The 18,545-nt window shown below is 48.8% G+C and overlaps 1 protein-coding gene across 1 annotated transcript in view; it reads right to left on the bottom strand.

Moving 5' to 3' along the window:
• Nucleotides 1–18,545, bottom strand: part of PARP1 (poly(ADP-ribose) polymerase 1) — a 41,904-nt gene continuing 23,359 nt past the window's right edge. Inside the window, exons 9-23 of the mRNA XM_055419782.2 lie at nt 18,372–18,512; nt 17,490–17,732; nt 17,149–17,217; nt 16,898–17,030; nt 14,600–14,795; nt 11,291–11,419; nt 8,040–8,123; nt 6,258–6,380; nt 5,613–5,741; nt 4,067–4,165; nt 3,407–3,559; nt 2,303–2,430; nt 1,484–1,545; nt 824–938; nt 1–544 (exon numbers count right to left, since the gene is read on the bottom strand). Coding sequence (XP_055275757.1) covers nt 463–544; nt 824–938; nt 1,484–1,545; nt 2,303–2,430; nt 3,407–3,559; nt 4,067–4,165; nt 5,613–5,741; nt 6,258–6,380; nt 8,040–8,123; nt 11,291–11,419; nt 14,600–14,795; nt 16,898–17,030; nt 17,149–17,217; nt 17,490–17,732; nt 18,372–18,512 — 1,886 coding nt within the window. The 3' untranslated portion in view covers nt 1–462. The remainder of the gene's footprint in view (nt 545–823; nt 939–1,483; nt 1,546–2,302; nt 2,431–3,406; nt 3,560–4,066; nt 4,166–5,612; nt 5,742–6,257; nt 6,381–8,039; nt 8,124–11,290; nt 11,420–14,599; nt 14,796–16,897; nt 17,031–17,148; nt 17,218–17,489; nt 17,733–18,371; nt 18,513–18,545) is intronic.

Below are 18,545 nucleotides of genomic sequence, written 5' to 3'. Positions count from 1 at the left end.
TAGTATGAAATTAGTTTTTATTTTGACCTCAAAATAAACACTTAACATTTTTCCAAAACTAAAGATGAATACTTAGCAACAAGGGTAGAAGATTATTTTTTTCCTTCCCCCGGGGAAACCAGTAAGGCAGACGTTCTAATGTGGCTTGCAAGGCTCTTCCATTGGACTAATCTAGACACAGTTAAGACCCTCCCCAACTTTTCCTCTATTGTCAGTTGTACCTACCAGGGTTATGGCTGGCAGGAGAAATACCCCAAAACAACCCCCCGCCCGCTCCCCCGCCCAACACAATCAAGGGATTTGAAAAGCTGGGAAAATTGTTGAAACGTGTGACCAAGTGTTCATATAAAATCCTTTCTAAGGAGACTGAGTGAAGCTACTATGCCTCAGCAACTCAGCAGAGGTTTCTGCCTGGTCAGTCAGTGCAAAGCACGTCAGTCACCAGCCTGCACACCTCACAGCTCACCACAGGGATGTCTTAAAGTTGAACTTCAGCTTCAGCAGATACTTCAGGTGGACCTGAGCAATGTCGTAGACAATGTACCTGGAGGGGAAGTGTGTCAAGGTACAAACGCTTCCACAAAGGAGGGTGTGCTTGCTGCCCATAAGCTGGCCTATGGCCATACCCCAGAAACCCTCCCAGGTCGGGGGTTTGGGTCTCTCATCTTGACCGGGGAGACCACTGAGGGGAACTGTTCCCCGTGAGACACACCACGGGACAGTCTTGAGCCAGCCTGCCCCTGGGTGAACTGGCTGCATTTAAGTGACTTCACAGCCCCAGACCATTGCTTGAGGCATGCATAGCACACTCATAAAAGGATACTCGTTATATAGCAGACAGGTGTCATTAACACCAGATGAAATCCCTGTCCCGAGAGGCACCTCCACACCATCCACGGTAATACTAGCCGATGGGTCAGGGGTAGTTTTGCCTAAACCTGCAGAACAGAAGGCAGACAGGATATGATTTGTGGAAACATGCCAAAAACGCTCGAGAGAAGAGATCTATACAAAACGCAATACTGTGTCCTCCTTCCAGACATAAGGCTGTAGGTATATACCAAGTTCCAGCCTAAGTGATTTTCATCAGCATAGTAGTGCCCTCACCCTGCTTTCTGTTAAGTAGAATTCCAAAGCCCTTGCTTCACCTAGGCAGAAGGAAGTCCTAACTCATTACGGGCTATGAGCTACAGCAATTCAAGAAGCTCCAGGTATCACGATGCCACCAGAAGGCCCTCAATACTGAAGCTAAGAGTCAGGTTAGAACCCAAAGCCAGTGCACTTGGTTATTAGAAGCTGGAACCAGAACTCTTCCATGGCATTTGTAAAACCAGGGTCATTTGTGGCCAGAGTGAAACATTAAAAAAAAACAAAAACAGAACTTGTAACAGCTAGCCACAGAAACTATGACTTTGGGGGAAAGAAAGCCCCCCTCCCTGTGCCGTCCGGGGTAACTGCAGCAGCAGCTTCCAAAACACATTACCTTTGACACTGTGCTTGCCCTTGGGTAACTTGCTGATATGCGAAGCATGTTTCAGTTCATACCTATAAGAGAAGGTAGCTTCAGAAGAGCCTCTAAGGTCACTGGGCTCTCAGACCAACAGTACGAATAGCAGAGTGAGGCCATGGAAGCTGCTGAGACCAACACTCAAAGAGCCCAGTCCATGTTCCCTGCTAGGAGCTCCCCTCTGCTCTGTTCTAGACATGAAAGGTGCAGCCCCCTTTGAACAGTTGATACCAATGATCACTGCCAGAAGGCCACTTCCAGGAAAGGGCCTGATTAGAGCTATGGTGTAGCTGCCATTCTGGAACTTTCTGTCCAGTCCATGACCCCAAGACACCTCCTGGTCTATTACATAACCCTGCTCTCTTTGGGTTATGGTCGATAAGGCCAAGGTGGACAACCAATCCAAGATGGGCCAATCAGATTTTCTCTGCAAGGAATCTGCAATTGGGATTAAGATTCCAATTCAACCTGAGTTGGTCTCAGATAGGAAATCTAAATATCAGTAGGGGGACAGGGGCGATGAAATGACCACCCTCTGTGCTTCCCGGTCCACAGGAAGAACAGAACTGCCAGTTCCTGAGGCCTGGCTGTCTTCCTGTCTTGGCTTCGTTAAGCATTTCTGTGCCTCCTTCATTCACCTGCATTGGTGTCTGACACCCACCACCGAAGTGGTGGGTCCTCTTAACTGTGGTGGGGAATTTCCAGGATCACCCCTAACCAGGGGAAGCTCCTTCCTGCAGCCCACCCCGTCTACCCCCATCAAGTGCCACCAGCCCCAGAGCTGGGGTTACTCACATGTTTCCAAGGGCAACTTCTCCCAACAGGATCAAGCCTATTGGGTCTCCCTGGGACGTGTGGCAGTAGTTGGCACTCTTGGAGACCATGTCGGCGAAATAGATCCCCTTACCAAACATGTAGCCCGTCTGGAGGGATGGAAAAGGGACAGATGAAAACCTTCTCATGGGAGCGCTGACTGTGAGCCAGGTGCCAAGAAAAGCTGTGACAGGTGACTAGCAGCCCCCACAGTGCTCCCCACACGGGGCAGAGGCCTGCACTCAGGAGCCGGTTGTTCAGATCCCAGCTCCACCTGCTGCCTAGGAGCTGTGAGAAGTCACTGAATCTCTCTGGACCCCACTTCCTTCGCTGAACTGGGGAAAAGAACCCTATGTGGCTGCTGTGAAAATTAAATGAGCTACTAACAGCTTCTTGGGGTCGCAAAGAGTTGGTCACGACTGAGCGACTGAACTGAATGGCTTCTTAGACCGGGTGTGGCACATGTGAACACCCAGTAAACACGGCTGTACTTTTTATTCCTTTAAGGGAAAATGGGGTTAAGAGACATTAGAGTGTTTGCTGCTGCTCGGCACAGTGGACTTTACACACTAACGAGTCCAGTCACTAAGTTCCTCGTTTTCTATAAGTACAGAACAAGGGGCCTGGCAGACCCTTCTTCAGGTCCTGCCTGTGGGTCACGTCTATAATCAAGCAGCTGACACAGCGGTCTGACTTGGGTCTGGGTTGGGCTCTACCGAGGCAGAATGGAGGTCCCTGGCTGAGAGGTGGGAGAGCCAGGTTGGGACTCAGCCTGGCCCTTGGCCAAAGTCTGTGCCCTCTGCCAGTCAACACACCCAATTACCATTCACAGCAGGGTCTGGAAAACACTTTACTTCCTCTGTTCCAGAAACTGTGTGCAGCATGGTAGTGAGGTCAGGAAAGGGCCATGCGGCAATGCCCACCTTAACGACCACGGCTGCGCCTTCATCTTTAAACAAGGCCACGTGGTCACAGAGGCACACAGAGGCTTCCCACACAAGTACCCATAGGGCTCAAGTGGAGATGGCTGCAGAGATGGGCAGAGTCCACCCCTCTCCTGCTATGGCTCCCAGGCCAGGCACGTACCACAGGTGCTTCAGGTGGGGCTATCCGCAGACCCTGGGACAGGATGCCCGCGAAGTTGGTGGTCCTGGACCCATGCCACAGCAGCCTCCGGTTATGCAGCTGCTTAAACGGCTTGTAACGCTGGCTCTCCCCTTCGCGCTCTATCTTGAAGATCTGGTCGGAGTTATTACATAAAGGAGAGAGATGGAAGGAGCCACTGGTTACTCTGGGGGAACTGGAAGATCCGACGAGACACAGGGACAGAGCTAGGAGACACGTGAGGCCTTCTGCAGTATGTAAGGTGTTCCCATCAGGCTGGGATGTGGCAACAGGCCACTCAAGATCTCGTCCAGCAGGGACCAGCAGCTAAAATTCATACTACGTGAGCAGAGGCACACCTGAGGCACTTTATTTTGGATCTCTCATAATAGTTCTGATTCCAAAACTAGGTTAGAACTAGGTTTTTGGAATGGTAGGTAGGAAATGTCCTTTAAAACAGAATAAAAAGCCAACCCCAAACCACAAGACTATGGACTTTTGTGTCCCACAAACAACTGTGTCACTTTTTCTGGTTATTTAAAGCAAAGTCAACGGCTCTTTTCTATCCAGGTCCAGGTCGGAGGAATGGGCAGGGAAGAGCCGGCAGGACACAAAGAGGGCAGAGGGAGGAGAGAGCCTTACGTCGATGACTTCTAAGTCGTACGCGTTGTGTGTGGTCGCATGAGTGTTCTTCACGTACTTCCTAATGATCTCGGCTTCTTCGGAATCTTTATCCACAACCTAGAAATAAAGCGTCTTGGAATCAGAGCAAGGAGAGCCACACAGAGGCAGGGAGAACAACAATAGGCTCAGTTGGCGCACAAGGAATACATGGCTCACGTGGAGCCCGGGTGGGAGAGAGCCAGCCTGTGTTCCAGGCCCCTCACCTCCTCGGGCATCACCTGTTTGCATGATCCCAGCCCCCCACCCCCGCCTTAGAACCCTATGCTTTGGGCCATCACGAAAGCCAGGAACATGGGGCTCACTGTCTGGTGGCGGGGAACCTCTACAATGAGGGGTTAGCTGGCTCTCAGGTGATAGTCCCCCTAACCATAACTTGAGCAGATCCTGGGTTCAGTCCTTGGATCGGGAAGATCCCCTGGAGAAGGGAATGACAGTTCACTCCAGTATTCTTACCTGGAGAATTCCATGCACAGAGGAGCCTGGCGGGCTACAGTTCATGGGGTCACCAAGAGTCAGAAACGACTTGTGTACTGAACTGACCCATGACTTAAAGCCCCAGGGCCAGGAGACACCCTGCAGCCAAGACTTGCAACCAAAAGCAGGATATGACAGACTCTAGATAATGACAGACTCTACGTCATTATTTGACGATGGTGATGGGTGCTCCATTTGAATCCTCAGGGACAGGCACATCGTGGCTCAGAGCAAATGTGCACTAAATAACTGTCAAATAATGGAATCTCTGCCTAAATCAACGAGTATGTGATGGGACTTATATTTTCAGTCTAATCCAAAGTTCAAGGAATGCAGAAATTCTAGTTCTCCTCATTGCTTCTTAATTAAATGGCTTCACAATCATTAATGGAGACATTAACAACCCCCTTCATGAAGAGCCAGGCTGTTTGGTATCCTACCCTGCATACACCCACACACCACACAAAACCTACACTTTGTCCTAAGCACGGAGCAAAGGCTCTTTTTAGTTATGTAAACACAGGACACCAGGCTGAACAGATCCCAGTGTTATCTGAACCTGATCACACTGCAGGGCAGGACATGGGCTGTGAAATAAGGCACGTGTGAGATGTGAGACCAGAATCAAAGCCGGGGCAAGCTTACAGCTAAGGCAAAAATTTCTCTGGTTGGCCAAGGCAGAGTGATTTCTGCCCAAGCCTCCAACAGACCCAAGTTCAAGTACTGTGCGCACCAACATGGCCACTCTGACTCCAGAGAACATGAATCCAGGCACTGCAGCTTTATTACGACTGCCATCAGGCGCTTGCCTTGACTTGGAAGCCTGCCTTGCAAACAAGGGCTTCTTTACAGGTGAAGGCTCTGAGGTTCTCAGAAGACCACAAGCAGAAACACCTAGGAACCTTATCAGGATGGTCAATCCTTGGACCCCAGCAATCTGTTTTAACAAGCTCTTTAGGAGATCCTGATGCATGTTTAAATTTGGGGACCACTGTTGATCTGATGCTTCAGAAAGGGCAGGCCCTGTTACCTTAATGTCAGTTTTGAGCTTCTCATAGTTGACATCAATGGGGTCCTTGCTGCTGTCATCAGAACCACCCCTGAGTAGACTGTAGGCCACCTCAATGTCCAGCAGGTTGTCTAGCATTTCCACCTTGGCCTGGAGGAAAGGAAAACCTTGAGCTAAGTACAAAGTGAGGGAAAAAGACTCACCCAGAACTCACACAGTGACGAGGTCCCTCCCAGGTGTCCAGGGAACACGCCTAAGGATTTCTGGAATGCTAAGGAGGCTCGCTCCCTGGGGCAGAAGAGGCAGCAACCACATGGCTGTGTGTGTGGGGTTTCTCTCCCACACATTGGTGACAGGTGGAGACCTCTCACTGGCTCCCTAATGAAGGAGACAGGGAAAGCAGGGACAAAGATGCTCCCCCCTCGCCTATGGTTCTTCTTCCCCAGACTGATGTGGTTCAGCAAGGGCAGGAAAAACCCAACTGTTCTACCCATGGTCAGGCTCCTAATATGGAGAGAAACCCTACTTCGAAATGAGAGCCCAGCGGTGGGCCTCTGGCCCTGGCTGCTGCCCTCGGGGATCACAACACAGAGGGGCAGTGATGAGGGAGTGACACCCAACCCTGCACAGCCCAGACCAGTGGCCACCCCTGGACCGCGGTGCTACCTGCACGCTGTCTGCGTTGTTCAGGAGTGGGGGCTTCTTCATCCCAAAGTCGTGGGGGATCAGGGTGTAGAAGCGGTTGGAGAGATCCAGGATGTGAGAGTCACTGCTGCCCTGGGACAGTGCCTTTGCGGGGAGGGAACAGAGGGAACAGCCTGAGGCTCCTCTGAGCTCCCAGCACCTTGCCGGACTTTCTCCTTGAAGCTGGGTGCTGCCACCAAGTCTGTGTGGCCAGGCCAGGAAACCACTGTCTGTCACTCAACTGGGCAGCGGCAGGATCCCATCCTCAAACTGGGTGGCTCAGGACACACGGGCTTCTCGTACACAATTTCACTTGTACAGACAGTTGAGCATTTATATACCCATAAACCCTGCACCACTATCCAAAACGTTCGCCGGGGCATCTTGGTGGTGGGCGCATTGGCTGTTGCTACAGAAGTCTTTCGACTTTCTGCATGTTTGAAAAGATTTCACAACAAACTGTTGGGGACTTCCGTGGTGGTCCAGTGGTTAAGAATCTGCTTCCTAATGGAGGGAACGTGAGCCAAATCCACGTTTGGGGAACTAAGATCCCACATGTCATGGGGCAACTAAGCCCAAGTATCACCAACTACAGAGAAGCCTGTGCACTGCCTCAAAGAATCCACATGTGACAACTGAGACCTGATAGAATAAAAAACAAACCTTAAGGGGAGCAAAAAAGACCCTTTGCTATAAAATTCCATCAGGCCCCCTTGGCCACTGACCTTCATCTTTAAGGCGGGGCGGGGTGGGGGAATTTGTCTTTAGTGCCACTTAGAGGGTCAGGGCCAGCCTAGAAAGGTGAGCCCCTCCCCACGCTGCACTGCTTTAGTGATCCATGCAGAAAGTGCTCAGTAAATGCACAAAGAAACGGAGGAGCTGGACCCCTAGGCAGTGCATGCTCGGCAGACACCCTCGGTGCCTACAGGAGGGTAAAGGGGCAACAAGTCAGCACCTGAAGCCCTAGGTTGGCTTCCCATGGTGACACGGGCTTGTCCTCATTGTAAACCTCTGTCTGTGTTGTAGGCTGCTCTGTGCAACAGGCAAAGGACACTATCCCAGCCCCTCCGCCTGGACATTCTGGAATAGCAAAGAGCTCCGGTTGAGGAAAGTCTTTCAGGTCTCTGGCAATGGGTAACAAGGAAAGAGGTCAACTGATCAGGACTGCTGTAACCGGATTTAACTGCTACGTCTCAGGGGCTCTTCTCCAGCATCAGCCAGAGTCCACTGCCCTGGTCCGACTTCAGTATCCTGTGTGGTTTTCTTCTTTCATGTGCCACCCCCAAACACAAGTGGAACCCTCCAGGGCAGAGGCTGGAAGGCACTGGGGACTGGGGGACCTTGGGAGATGCCCAGCAAGTTGACGTTGAATGAACATGAACAAGAGCAATGTGATATTTAACTTGCTACTTGATAATTTCTTAGTAACTGCAAAATAAACTCAGCCTCTCTTAAGGACACACAAAATAAAATCAGAACATTTCTACGAGGCAGGAGAATGAAATTCCTCATCAGGCATATAGTGTTTACTTCATATCTGACAACTGAAAACACTGCTAATTCATTAGGATTGTGATCATCTTACTTTCTTTGTCATACTTAGTGAATTGAAAACCATCTAAATCAGCAGGAATCAGTATGTCTATATGCTTAACCTTGAGTAAATGTACTGCTGTATTCCCCACCTGAGGATGAGAGGCAGCCCAGGAGATGCCCCTGCTCCCGACATGGGGCAGCTGGAGGAGAGGTTTGTTGGTGTCTTACCTGCTGGACCTCACTGAGGATGGAGTACGCAGCCTGGATCTGCCTTTTGCTCAGCTTCCCCAAGGGCATCTTCTGAAGGTCAATCTGAGGAGACAAGGGGATTTTTTTCCCTTTGAAAGTTGGGCACTGTCCGGCACGATGATGGGAGAGCCAGACTGAACATCACCCCAGGCCTCCTGGGCTCCCAAAGAAGCACAGTCTATTTGGTCCTCCTAGGGAGTCCCTTATAATGCAAGGAGATCCAACCAATCCATTCTAGAGGAGATCAATCCTGGATGTTCATTGGAGGGACTGATGCTAAAGCTGAAACTGCAATACTTTGGCCACCTCATGCGACGAGTTGACTCACTGGAAAAGACTCTGATGCTGGGAAAGGTTGGGGGCGGGAGGAGAAGGGGACGATGGAGAATGAGATGGCTGGATGGCATCACCGACTCTGTGGACATGAGTTTGAGTGAACTCCGGGAGTTGGTGATGGACAGGGAGGCCTGGCGTGCTGTGATTCATGGGGTCGCGGAGAGTCGGACACGACTGAGCGACTGAACTGAACTGAACTGAACTGAGGGAGACCTGGTGACCCAATTCCACAGGCTCTGCAGCCCTACCCCCAGTGCAGTGGATGGGGGTCTGTGAGAGAAGACTCTTGTTCATTTCATTTATGGCAAAGGTAAGCCAAGCCCCTACCCCTGCACTGGGTTTGAAAGTCCCACACTTCTGGAAGAAAACACAGCAGGACTCTCATCTAATTCTCAAGTGAGCCCCTCCCTGGGGTCTCAGAGCCAAGGCTATCCCCAGCCAGAAAGTAACCATAAAGTGGTGAAAATTATTTTTAAAAGGACACACTCCTGAACATACATCCTGACATCAAGCTAACAATGTACCCCTCAAATCAGTCACCCTGAATGTTAAACATCTGTCCCTACAACAGTGCTGCTCACAACACCCTGGGAACCAGCAGGAAGGCAGGGAGCTGGCTGCAGTGGGAGAAGCATGAACTCTGTGGCCAGGGGTCTGATCACCAGCTATCGAGCGAGGTACCCCCTCCCTATGGGAGCGACCTGAATGCTGGCTAGGCCCCCTCCTCTGTCAGCCCCCCAGGGAGCCCCCTGCTCTGAATCCTGAGCTGCTGTCTCTAGGGTTATTCCCAGCAGACCTCCTGAGCTCCTGGCCCCAGGACTGCACTTAGTCCATCTTTGGGGCTAGTATCTGCCGGGCCTGGAACAAAGATGGAGCTGGACAAGCACTCAAGAAGTGGAACCTGTCTGATTAGATGAAATGTGAAGAGGATGTGAATGTACTCACAGCCCAACAGGCACCAATCAGGGACCAGTGGGGACAGCGTCTGCATCCTCAGTACCGTCCATGCCCAGGGAGAGCTGGTTTCTGGGAGGAGTTAACAGTTGGAGTGCAGCCCGGGGAAGAGGGTGGATTATGTATTCTGAGCCAAGGACACAGTATACTAATAGAGCAGAGTGACCCAAGCAAGGACTGTGAGTTGGCTCTAAAGCAACTCTGAAGAGGGAACTCCAGAAGATGCTCCAAGAACAGTGTGACCAGACTGACAGCAGAGACTGAGGGAGGCATTTCCCTGAGCTGGGTAATTCTGGTGCTTGTTTTAAAAAGACCTGGTTTCTCTAACCTGCACCCTCAAATGCACAGACAACAGCCCACAAGAACAAGGGAAGGACTCAACCAGCACAAGCCACCTCCACCCTCGACTGTGGGCTACTGGGGGGAAGGAGGCTTCAAAGCTGGAGCGTGGGCTCTGGACTCAGCACACACTCTCCCTGCCCCGGCTAGGGCTCTGCTCTGGGCGCAGGACTCACCTGCCTCACGGGGAGCACACAATGCCCCTGGTTACTGTTTCCTTATCTACCTGGCCACCCCATCCCATGTGGAGTCCACTGGGCTGGGAGTGGGTGCCCCACTCTCCACATGCTCAACCCACTTAGTTCCCTGTCTCTAGGTTGTTTTAGACTGCGTGTGTGCGCTTAGCTGCTCAGTCATGTCTGACCCTTTGCAACCTCATGGACTGTAGCCCACCAGGCTCCATTGTGCATGGGGGTTCTCCAGGCAAGAATACTGGAGTGGGTTGCTACGCCTTCCTCCAAGGGATCTTCCCAACCCAGGGATTGAACCCAGGTCTCCTGCATTGCAGGTGGATTCTTTACCGTCTGAGCCACCACGGAAAGTCCATTTTAGAGTGTAAAACAATACTAAAAAAAAAAAAACGTCATTTCACAGAAAGAGACTGGATCTGATGACAGCTGAGAAATTCTATGAATCACAGAGAAGCCAGAGTACAGAAAGCCAGAAAGAGTATGTGGGACCTTTCTTTTGAAAGATTCATGCAATGAAGATGCCCCGGCCCACTCCAGCACACCTCTTCTCTAGGCATTCTTGCTGAGCCTGCCCATAAGCTGTTCAAACTTGTCAGATCTCCCAGCCAGAAGCCTGGTTGTATATCTACTTGGAACAAGGTATCTGCATAAACCCTAGCTATCTTCACACGTTAGGGGTTGTCTAAGACATGACCCAACACTGTAACAACATCAGAGCCTGAGCAGTCCTGCCAGGCTGGGCTTAAGACAGGGAGATGCAGGGCTGAGGAAGAGAAGCAGATAGTGATCTCTACAACCCAGATTTGTCTTGCCTTCTCTAAAGCTGGCTAGTAGTCTCTAGGAAGGTCCTGGGAAGAAGCAGAGAGGAAGCAAGCTGGTGAAGGGGCAGATTGGTCAAGGCTAATCTGCAACTCTTGCACTCTGCTGGTCCCTGCTTCTTTTTCAAAGCGGCTCAAAGCTTCGAGGCAGCAGGAACATTCATCTCCCAGGGGAACAAACAGAGAACACCTGGCCCTGGCTGGTGGTCCCTGCCACTTTTCCTTGGACAGAAATATGACTGATACACTCATCACTTCCCCTCCCCTCCACCCCTATGATTGGCTGGTATGAATTTTATCTGATAAAGCAAGTGTCAGAAGTGTTACAGCAGTTCTTTCACTGTATCTTGGACTTCCCGTGACAACTCCGAGTGGCCTATTTGGTTGAGCCACAAAAGAACCATGCCCCACACTCTATTATGGCAACTTCAAGGGAAAAAGTGCAATGGGGACAACATACCATCTATTTCACAACAGGCCAATGATTCTCTGTGAAAGTGTAGGTACCCCAGGCCTCAGCGCTCGTTGCCAACTCAGCACTCCCATCATCCACCCCAGCTAATGCTCACAAATATAACAAAAGTGCAATAACCTCGTACTCCACCATGGCTTTCTTCATACTTTCTACATCAAAGATCATCTTAATGAGGTTCTGCACTGGCTTGGGGAGCTTGGACTTGGTGCCAGGGTTTACTGTCAACTTCTTCACCGCCTCTTCATCCTGTAGGGAAAATCAGGAAGAGATCCAATTAAACAACCCACGCAAAGTTGTGGTAGTGTCACCTAGCAGAGAAAGGATATAGGATGGAGTGCCACCAGCAAAAAAGGTTAAAAAAAAAAAAAAAGGCTGCGTGCTCATCAAAAAGGTTTGGCATTAGTTGTCAGGAGGAACATGTTGAGTTTGGACAAGATGAGACTGCCTGTGCACCCCAGATCCTCTCGGCTGCTCCCGATTCTTATTCAGACACCGCTGAAGCATCCAGTTCTGTACAGGCAGACCTGCAGGCACCCACACTCCCTTTATGCCCGCACTGCCTCCCACACTGGGGTTGCTGGTGCCCTGTGCCTGGGAACCTGCCCAGTGCCCATCCATGCCCAACGTGGAAGTGCTGGCAGCTACGAGGGCAAACCTTGGACCCAAGGAACACTGGACTGATGGGCAAATTCTGCCTCCTTTCTTCTCTTACACTGCCTCGCCCAAGGCTGAATTCACACAGTCTTCTCTACAGTGCCAAAGGATCAAGCAACCAGTCCCACTTCCTGCCAGACAGCTTGACAGTGTTAAAGCACATATGAGCATCATCCGCACCCCTCACCCCTGCTCCCTGGGATTGCTCTTCCTAATATATTAACAACAGAGGACTTTAACTCCTGCCAGCTGGGGATCCCAGGCTGAGCCAAGACCCTGCTTGAATGAGGGTAACTGGTGTTGGGCTTTGCTCCCGGAATCTGCTTGGCTTAATGAAGCTGCAGAGAAGAACCCGTGTGCTAGTGCTCAGGGCTGCTGCTGTCAAGAGTCACAGTGGATCTACTCTCAATGCTGAAACTCAAAGTCTTTACATACAGTCTTATCTCCTAGCTATAACTTTACTTGAAGGCAAACTATTAGCTTATTAAAAAGCCTTATTTATATGCATGTACTGTAACCAGTAACTCTAAGGATAGTAAGCAAAAAGGCATACAGACATGTACATCAGCATCATTATAGCAAATATCTAGAAATAATCTAAATATCTAACTGGGGGATGGGAGAGTGTCGTTTGGTAAATTACTAACTACAGCCACCCACGAGACCTGGGTTTTGATCCCTGTGTCGGGAAGATCCCCTGGAGGAGGGCATGGCAACCCACTCCAGTATTCTTGCCTGGAGAATCCCATGGACAGAGGAGCCTGGTGGGCTAAAGTCCATGGGGTCGCAAAGAGTCGGACATGACTGGGCAACTAACACTATTACTACTACCAGAGGATGGAATTCTATACAGACTTAAGAAATGATGCTCTAGTTCAGTACCATTTAAGAGTAGCCCCTGGTTCTGACATGTGGTCATTCTCAATTGAGATATGTTTTAAGAGCTAGAAAAACATCAGCTATCAAAGACTGAGTTAAAAAAAAAAAAGGAAAGATATTTCGATATCAACATATCAAAATGATAATATTTTGGACATACTGGGTTAAATGACTAGTATTAATTTCACTGTACTTACTTCATAAAACGTAGCCACTAGAATATTTAAAATTGCATAAGTGGCTGCATCTCTGTTGGACAGCACTGCTCTAGAGGACATGGGGAAACACTCCTACAACATTAAGGCAAAAAGTGGGTGGTGGCGACACAGTGCGTAAGGAAAAGACTCCAGGGCTACGATGGCTGAAAGTACCTGTGAACTGAAAAGAAGACTATACAGACGTATATCTCGAGCTTAACTCTTTTGTACCTTTGTACAACTCAGGTGCTAGCTACCCTTCCTTGCAGTGGAAAATGTGCATATAATTTATTACACGGTTTTTCTCTATCCTCAGCACATCCGTGGATTCAATCAACCATGGATCGTATGGAACTGCAGTATTTACAATGAAAAAAATCCACATGTAAGTGGACCTATGTAATTCAAACTTGTGTTGTTCAACAGTACATCTTTTTGAAATGCAAAAAATAAACTCAGTAGGGATCACTGCTGAGTTAGACCAAGTATGTCCAACACTCAAGTCCAAGTTCTCTACCCCAACATTAAACAAGAGTTAATTTCTGTTTTAAATAGTAAAGTTCATGACACTCTATAAACTAAAGAGCTTACAGTTTATAAATTCTTCAAATCCCACTTTGAGACATGTTAGACCTCAAAGATTTGGGTTGAAACAGACCACTACAATAAATCTCCTTCCCTCTGCATAATAAATGTGCACCACCCTTCATTATAAAAGCAACTGGTTTTCATATAGAAACAATATAAATTTTGTCAAAACAAATGGCCTCAACAGTATCAGTCAAGAGACACTGTGAAGGTTGCCTGGTAATACATAGGGAGACGATCAAGCTTCAAATAAAAATTATCAGGAAATAATTTAGGACTAAAAACTGTGACCCAGTTGGTAACGTAGTCAGTATATCTTGATGATAAAGCAAGTCACGTGATCTTTAGATAAGAAACCTCTATGGACTCCTCCCTTGTGTTTGCTGCTGCTAAGTCACTTCAGTCGTGTCCAACTCTGTGCGACCCCAAAGACGGAAGCCCATCAGGCTTCCCTGTCCCTGGGATTCTCCAGGCAGGAACACTGGAGTGGGTTGCCATTTCCTGCTCCAATGCACGAAAGTGAAAAGTAAAAGTGAAGAAGGGAGCAAGTTCAAAGACTGCTCCTTGTGACAGTCTTGAAAATGCTCACACTGTTCTTACAAGCGTCACCTCATACTTCATGGAATAGATTTTATTCATGAAAGGGCATGGATTTTATTAAATGCTTTTTTCTGTGTTCATTAGGATGACTGTGTGGCTTCTATCCTTTATTCTACTCATGTTATATTACACTGATTTGATTTCTGCATGTTGACCCAACCTTGCATTCCTGGGATAAATCCTACTCAATCATGGTGTCTAAATCCTCGTGTGCTGCTAGATTCAGTTTGTTAATATTTTGTCAAAGGTTCTGCATTTATATTCATAACTATATGGGTCTGTAGTTTTCCTGTGATGTCTTTATCTGTCTTTGGTTATCAGGATAATACTGGCCTTGAATAATGAGTTGAAAAGTGTTCCTTCCTCTTCTGTTTTTTGGAAGTTTACGAAGAACCAGTATTAATTCTTTAAATATTTGGTGGAATTCATCAATGATGTCATCTGATTCATGCCAGGTTTTTAAAAGAAAACCTTTTATTAGCACTAGCAAGTGTCAGAGCATGATTACCTGGCCATAGTCAATCTCCAGAGGATAGAACTTTTTGGGATGCTTCGTAAAGTTTTTGGAGTGCCAGGCATTTCCGGTTTTCTCTTCATATAATTTCATAAAATGCTCAATGGCATCCTCCTTGGATGGCATCTGCTCCAGTTTGTTACTACCAATCACCGTGCCCACACGGCCCCAGGACCTGAATATCCAGTACCTGTGGGAAGAGAAAAAGAGCCATCAGATACAATTTTGCGGGTTAGCCAGTCATATTTCAGGATGAGCTTCCTCTCCCTGCTATTTCCCTTGAGGGAGAAAAGAGTTGTAAACACCCCAAAATGATGATGACTGACAAAGAGGAACAAAAGGAACCAGCATTAAACAACTTTTAATTTCTATTAAACTGAGAGTTGTTAAGTTTAAAGTGATTTAAAACTGCCCTTCCATATCATACTGGTAAATGAGCTATAAAAAGGACCAAAGAACAGATTAACCTTGGACCTGGCAGCTGAACTTGAGGAGTACATCCTGAGGCCGTTACATGGTGGTGGTGGTGGTGGTGGTGGTTTAGTCGCTAAGACATGCCCAACTCTTGCGACCCCATGGACGGTAGCTAGCCAGGTTCCTCTGCCCATGGGATTCTCCAGGCAAAAATACTGGGGTGGGTTGCCATTTCCTTCTCCAGAGGCCTTTACATAAAAACATCCAATTCCTTTTCCCAAATAAACACAGCAAGTATTACCTGGAAGTCATGCATTCATTAACGACAGGTACTAAAAAGAATGAAGAACCTTTGGCTCAGATCAGAGGCTGAGATGTAATGAAATGGGAGGGGGCAGGAGAGTGGTCCACAGGGTCAGCCACCTGCAGACCTAGGCTAATATCCTCGGTTTCCATCTCAAGCTAGAGCTAAGTCCCAGGTACTCTAGGGGCAGGGCTGCCTAGCTTTGGGGGAGTTCATTTTTCTTAGTGAAAATCATACAGAAGTTAAATCTCATATCACGATAAGTACTGAAATAGCAGTACTTAAACCACAGATTTCAAAGAAAAATGGGTGCTTCCTGCTGGTTTTCTGGGCCACTGCCCAGAGGCATATAAGTTCATTCTCTGTTGGTATTTTTCCCCTCTGGAAATGTTTGGAAGATACCACATGGACCTAACTTGAAAACCAATAAATCGAGGCCACCAGGATAAGCAACCCATTTGAAATCACCAGTACAACTTCTTGTGTTGGTAGTAGACAGTTCTGTTCTCATTGCCTGCGGTTAAACGAACTACAGCACTCGGTGTGTTTTTACATAAACCCTACTCTTCCTCCTGCACTCCAATACACAGCTAGCTATTGGAAGGTTATATTTTACAAGCAAGAAGCCCTATCTTCAAATCTCCAACAAGAGTCGGCAGTAAACTAAATGATGTAGGATTTTTTCTTTACAACTTTAAATAGCCACACAGATGTTACGTGCCCTTGTAAGGTCACCTTTGAGGTCACATTTTAAAACCTTGCTTCATTCATATTGATAGACTTGGCAGTCTTTTGATTTTTTGTTGTTTTTTGTTGTGTGGCATATGGGATCTTAGTTCCTTGATCAGGGATCGAACCTACACCCCCTGCACTGAAAGCATGGAGTCTTAATGACTGGACCACAAGGGAAGTCCCTGAGGCTCACACTTTAAATGGCAGGTTTGTGAGAAGCGAAAGAAATGGAAAAAAAAAAAAGAAATGGGAAGAGCCCGAGCCCGCCAGTGCCTACAACTTGCAGCTGCGAGACTCGCCAGGTGCTGACATTCTCTCAGGGGTCTGCCTTTCAATGAGTAAAGTTCTTTGAATCTCTTGGACTTCAATGGGTAAACTGTTTCCATTTACTAAAAAGGTCAAGTTCAAAATACAAAGTGCTTTTCTGCCACCATTAGGGTTTAGCAAGAGTTCCTTTCACACACCTCTCCCGCTTACATGTAGCTCCCACCCCACAGTGGCTGTAACAAGGGCCCATCCGCTCGTTGGAGGACCACTCCGACTAGGTAAGTACGGAGTCAAGCCAGCCCAGTCTCTCAGCACCCTAGGACCAGCTCTTCTGGCTCCATTACATTGAAAATAAAAAATAAAGAAACAAACCCAAACGCCTTTGGTAACCCAGGAGCCTGAGCTGACATGGATGACCAAGGACAGCACGGACTTTTCCCTCCTTCACTGAAGGCCTCACCACACGCCGATAATCCTCGAGGCAGCTGGTCCCCAGGTGCGTTGACAGCCCAGCTCCGAGGGGCCGTGCTCTCAGGAGCGCGCTCCTCTGGACACTTCCCCGCCCCCTGGCGCACCTGCTCTCTTTGTCATCCTCCAGGAGCTGCAGCTTGTAATAGGAATTGGTCCCTTTGACGATGTCCACGAGCCCAAGGGTTGCACTGAAGACCTTCCCACCTTTCTCGAGGACGTGTGCGTTGTGTTCCAGACCTGTCAAGACAAGAGCTCCTGGGAGTCCGCCCCCATGGTAGGGGGAGGGAGGGGACCCTGCTGGTTCCCCAGGACCAGGGAACCCGGCAGCCCACTCTGTTCACTCCCAATTCCTCACCTGAATCAGGGTCGACGGCTGCTCCTCCTTTAAGAGTTAACTTCATCCTCTTTTCAGATTTGTTGGTACCTTGGAAGGAAACGAAGAAATGCAAACGTTAAAAATAAACCAGAAAGGGGAAGGTAGCAGGCAGAGCAAGTGAGTCATCTTTGCTTGTATCAGAGTCAACAGGGAATGTGTGTGTTGCCTCCCACCACCTGAAGTTGCTGCCATTGTGACAAGGGAAAACGAACTGAGACCGTGTGGGCAGCTCTCATCAGACCACTGGGGCACAAAGGGAGAGGCTCTGCATGGGTGGACCCGATGGGGCCACGGGAGGGCGGGGCCACTCAGGGCCTCACCTTCCTCCTTGACGGGACCCTTGCTCTTCTTGGAGGGCGCAGCCCCCGACTTCCCTCTTGGGGCCACTGCTTCAACAGGCTCCACCTTCACCTCGGCCCCCCAGGGGGACAAGAGGTGGGTGGAGAGCAACTCCTGAAGGCTCTTGGTGGAGGCAGAGATGTCCTGCAGGAAGTCCTCAGACACGACGCGGATGTTGGCTTCTTTTACTTCCTCCATCTTTTTATTCATCTTGTCCACCTCCTCTGTTCAAATTGGAAGGAACAAAAAGCGAAATCTCAAATTACGCCAGTGTCGTTACTTACTCGGTACTTTCCTCACCACTCAGTTTTCTTTTCCTTCAAAATCTAGCACTCAGGAACTTTGCTCACTTTGACAACTGTTCTGAAACTAGCAACAACCCTCCTTTTCTAAGGTGTGATGAATGAGAGCTGCTTTCTCCAAACCCTTCTACAGAACAAGATGTCAACAAGGATTTCACAGATAAGGCGAGTCAGGTTTGCATGGGAAAAGCGGCGTAGTGCTTTCTGCTCTTGGAGACTTAAGATGGTCATCAGTGTAATAAGCCTGCAAAGAAATCTGTGGACCCTGAACTCTGCATTTCAAGCCTGCTTAAGCTGTGAACTTTTGTTCTAGTGGAAAATCTACCAACATCTTGTGAACAGTGCTAGGCGACAAGAGTGGGCTGGTCTTCAGACAAGTGAGCAGAGACCACAACGGGGAGCAAGGCCAAGTTCTGAGTGCCCGTGCCCCTTCAGAGAACCTGAACCAGGCCCGCAGTAAGAGACATACCTCTAGGGTCCCTGTGTGTGTCGGACACTGGGCTCAACACAATCACGAGGGACAGACAGGGTCCCCCTGGTTCTCAGGCCAGTGAGACTTACTTTTGGTGCTGATACACAGGGAGGCCTTGTTGGCTGTCCCTGTCAATTTCCCCCCGAGTTTCTCGATCGTGGCCTTCACTTCATCCTTGTTCTGGGAGAGTTTCCCAAGAGTCAGGATCTTCATGTTGGATAATGGCTTGTCTGGAATGGAAAACAGGATCATGAGACAGGGCT

Source organism: Moschus berezovskii, chromosome 17 (genome assembly GCF_049115385.1).
Source record: "Moschus berezovskii isolate FMDL1 chromosome 17, NW_MosBer_1.0, whole genome shotgun sequence".
Taxonomy (NCBI): domain Eukaryota; kingdom Metazoa; phylum Chordata; class Mammalia; order Artiodactyla; family Moschidae; genus Moschus; species Moschus berezovskii.
The sequence above is the reverse complement of the archived record's forward strand: the minus strand, read 5'-3'. Positions and strand labels throughout refer to the sequence as shown.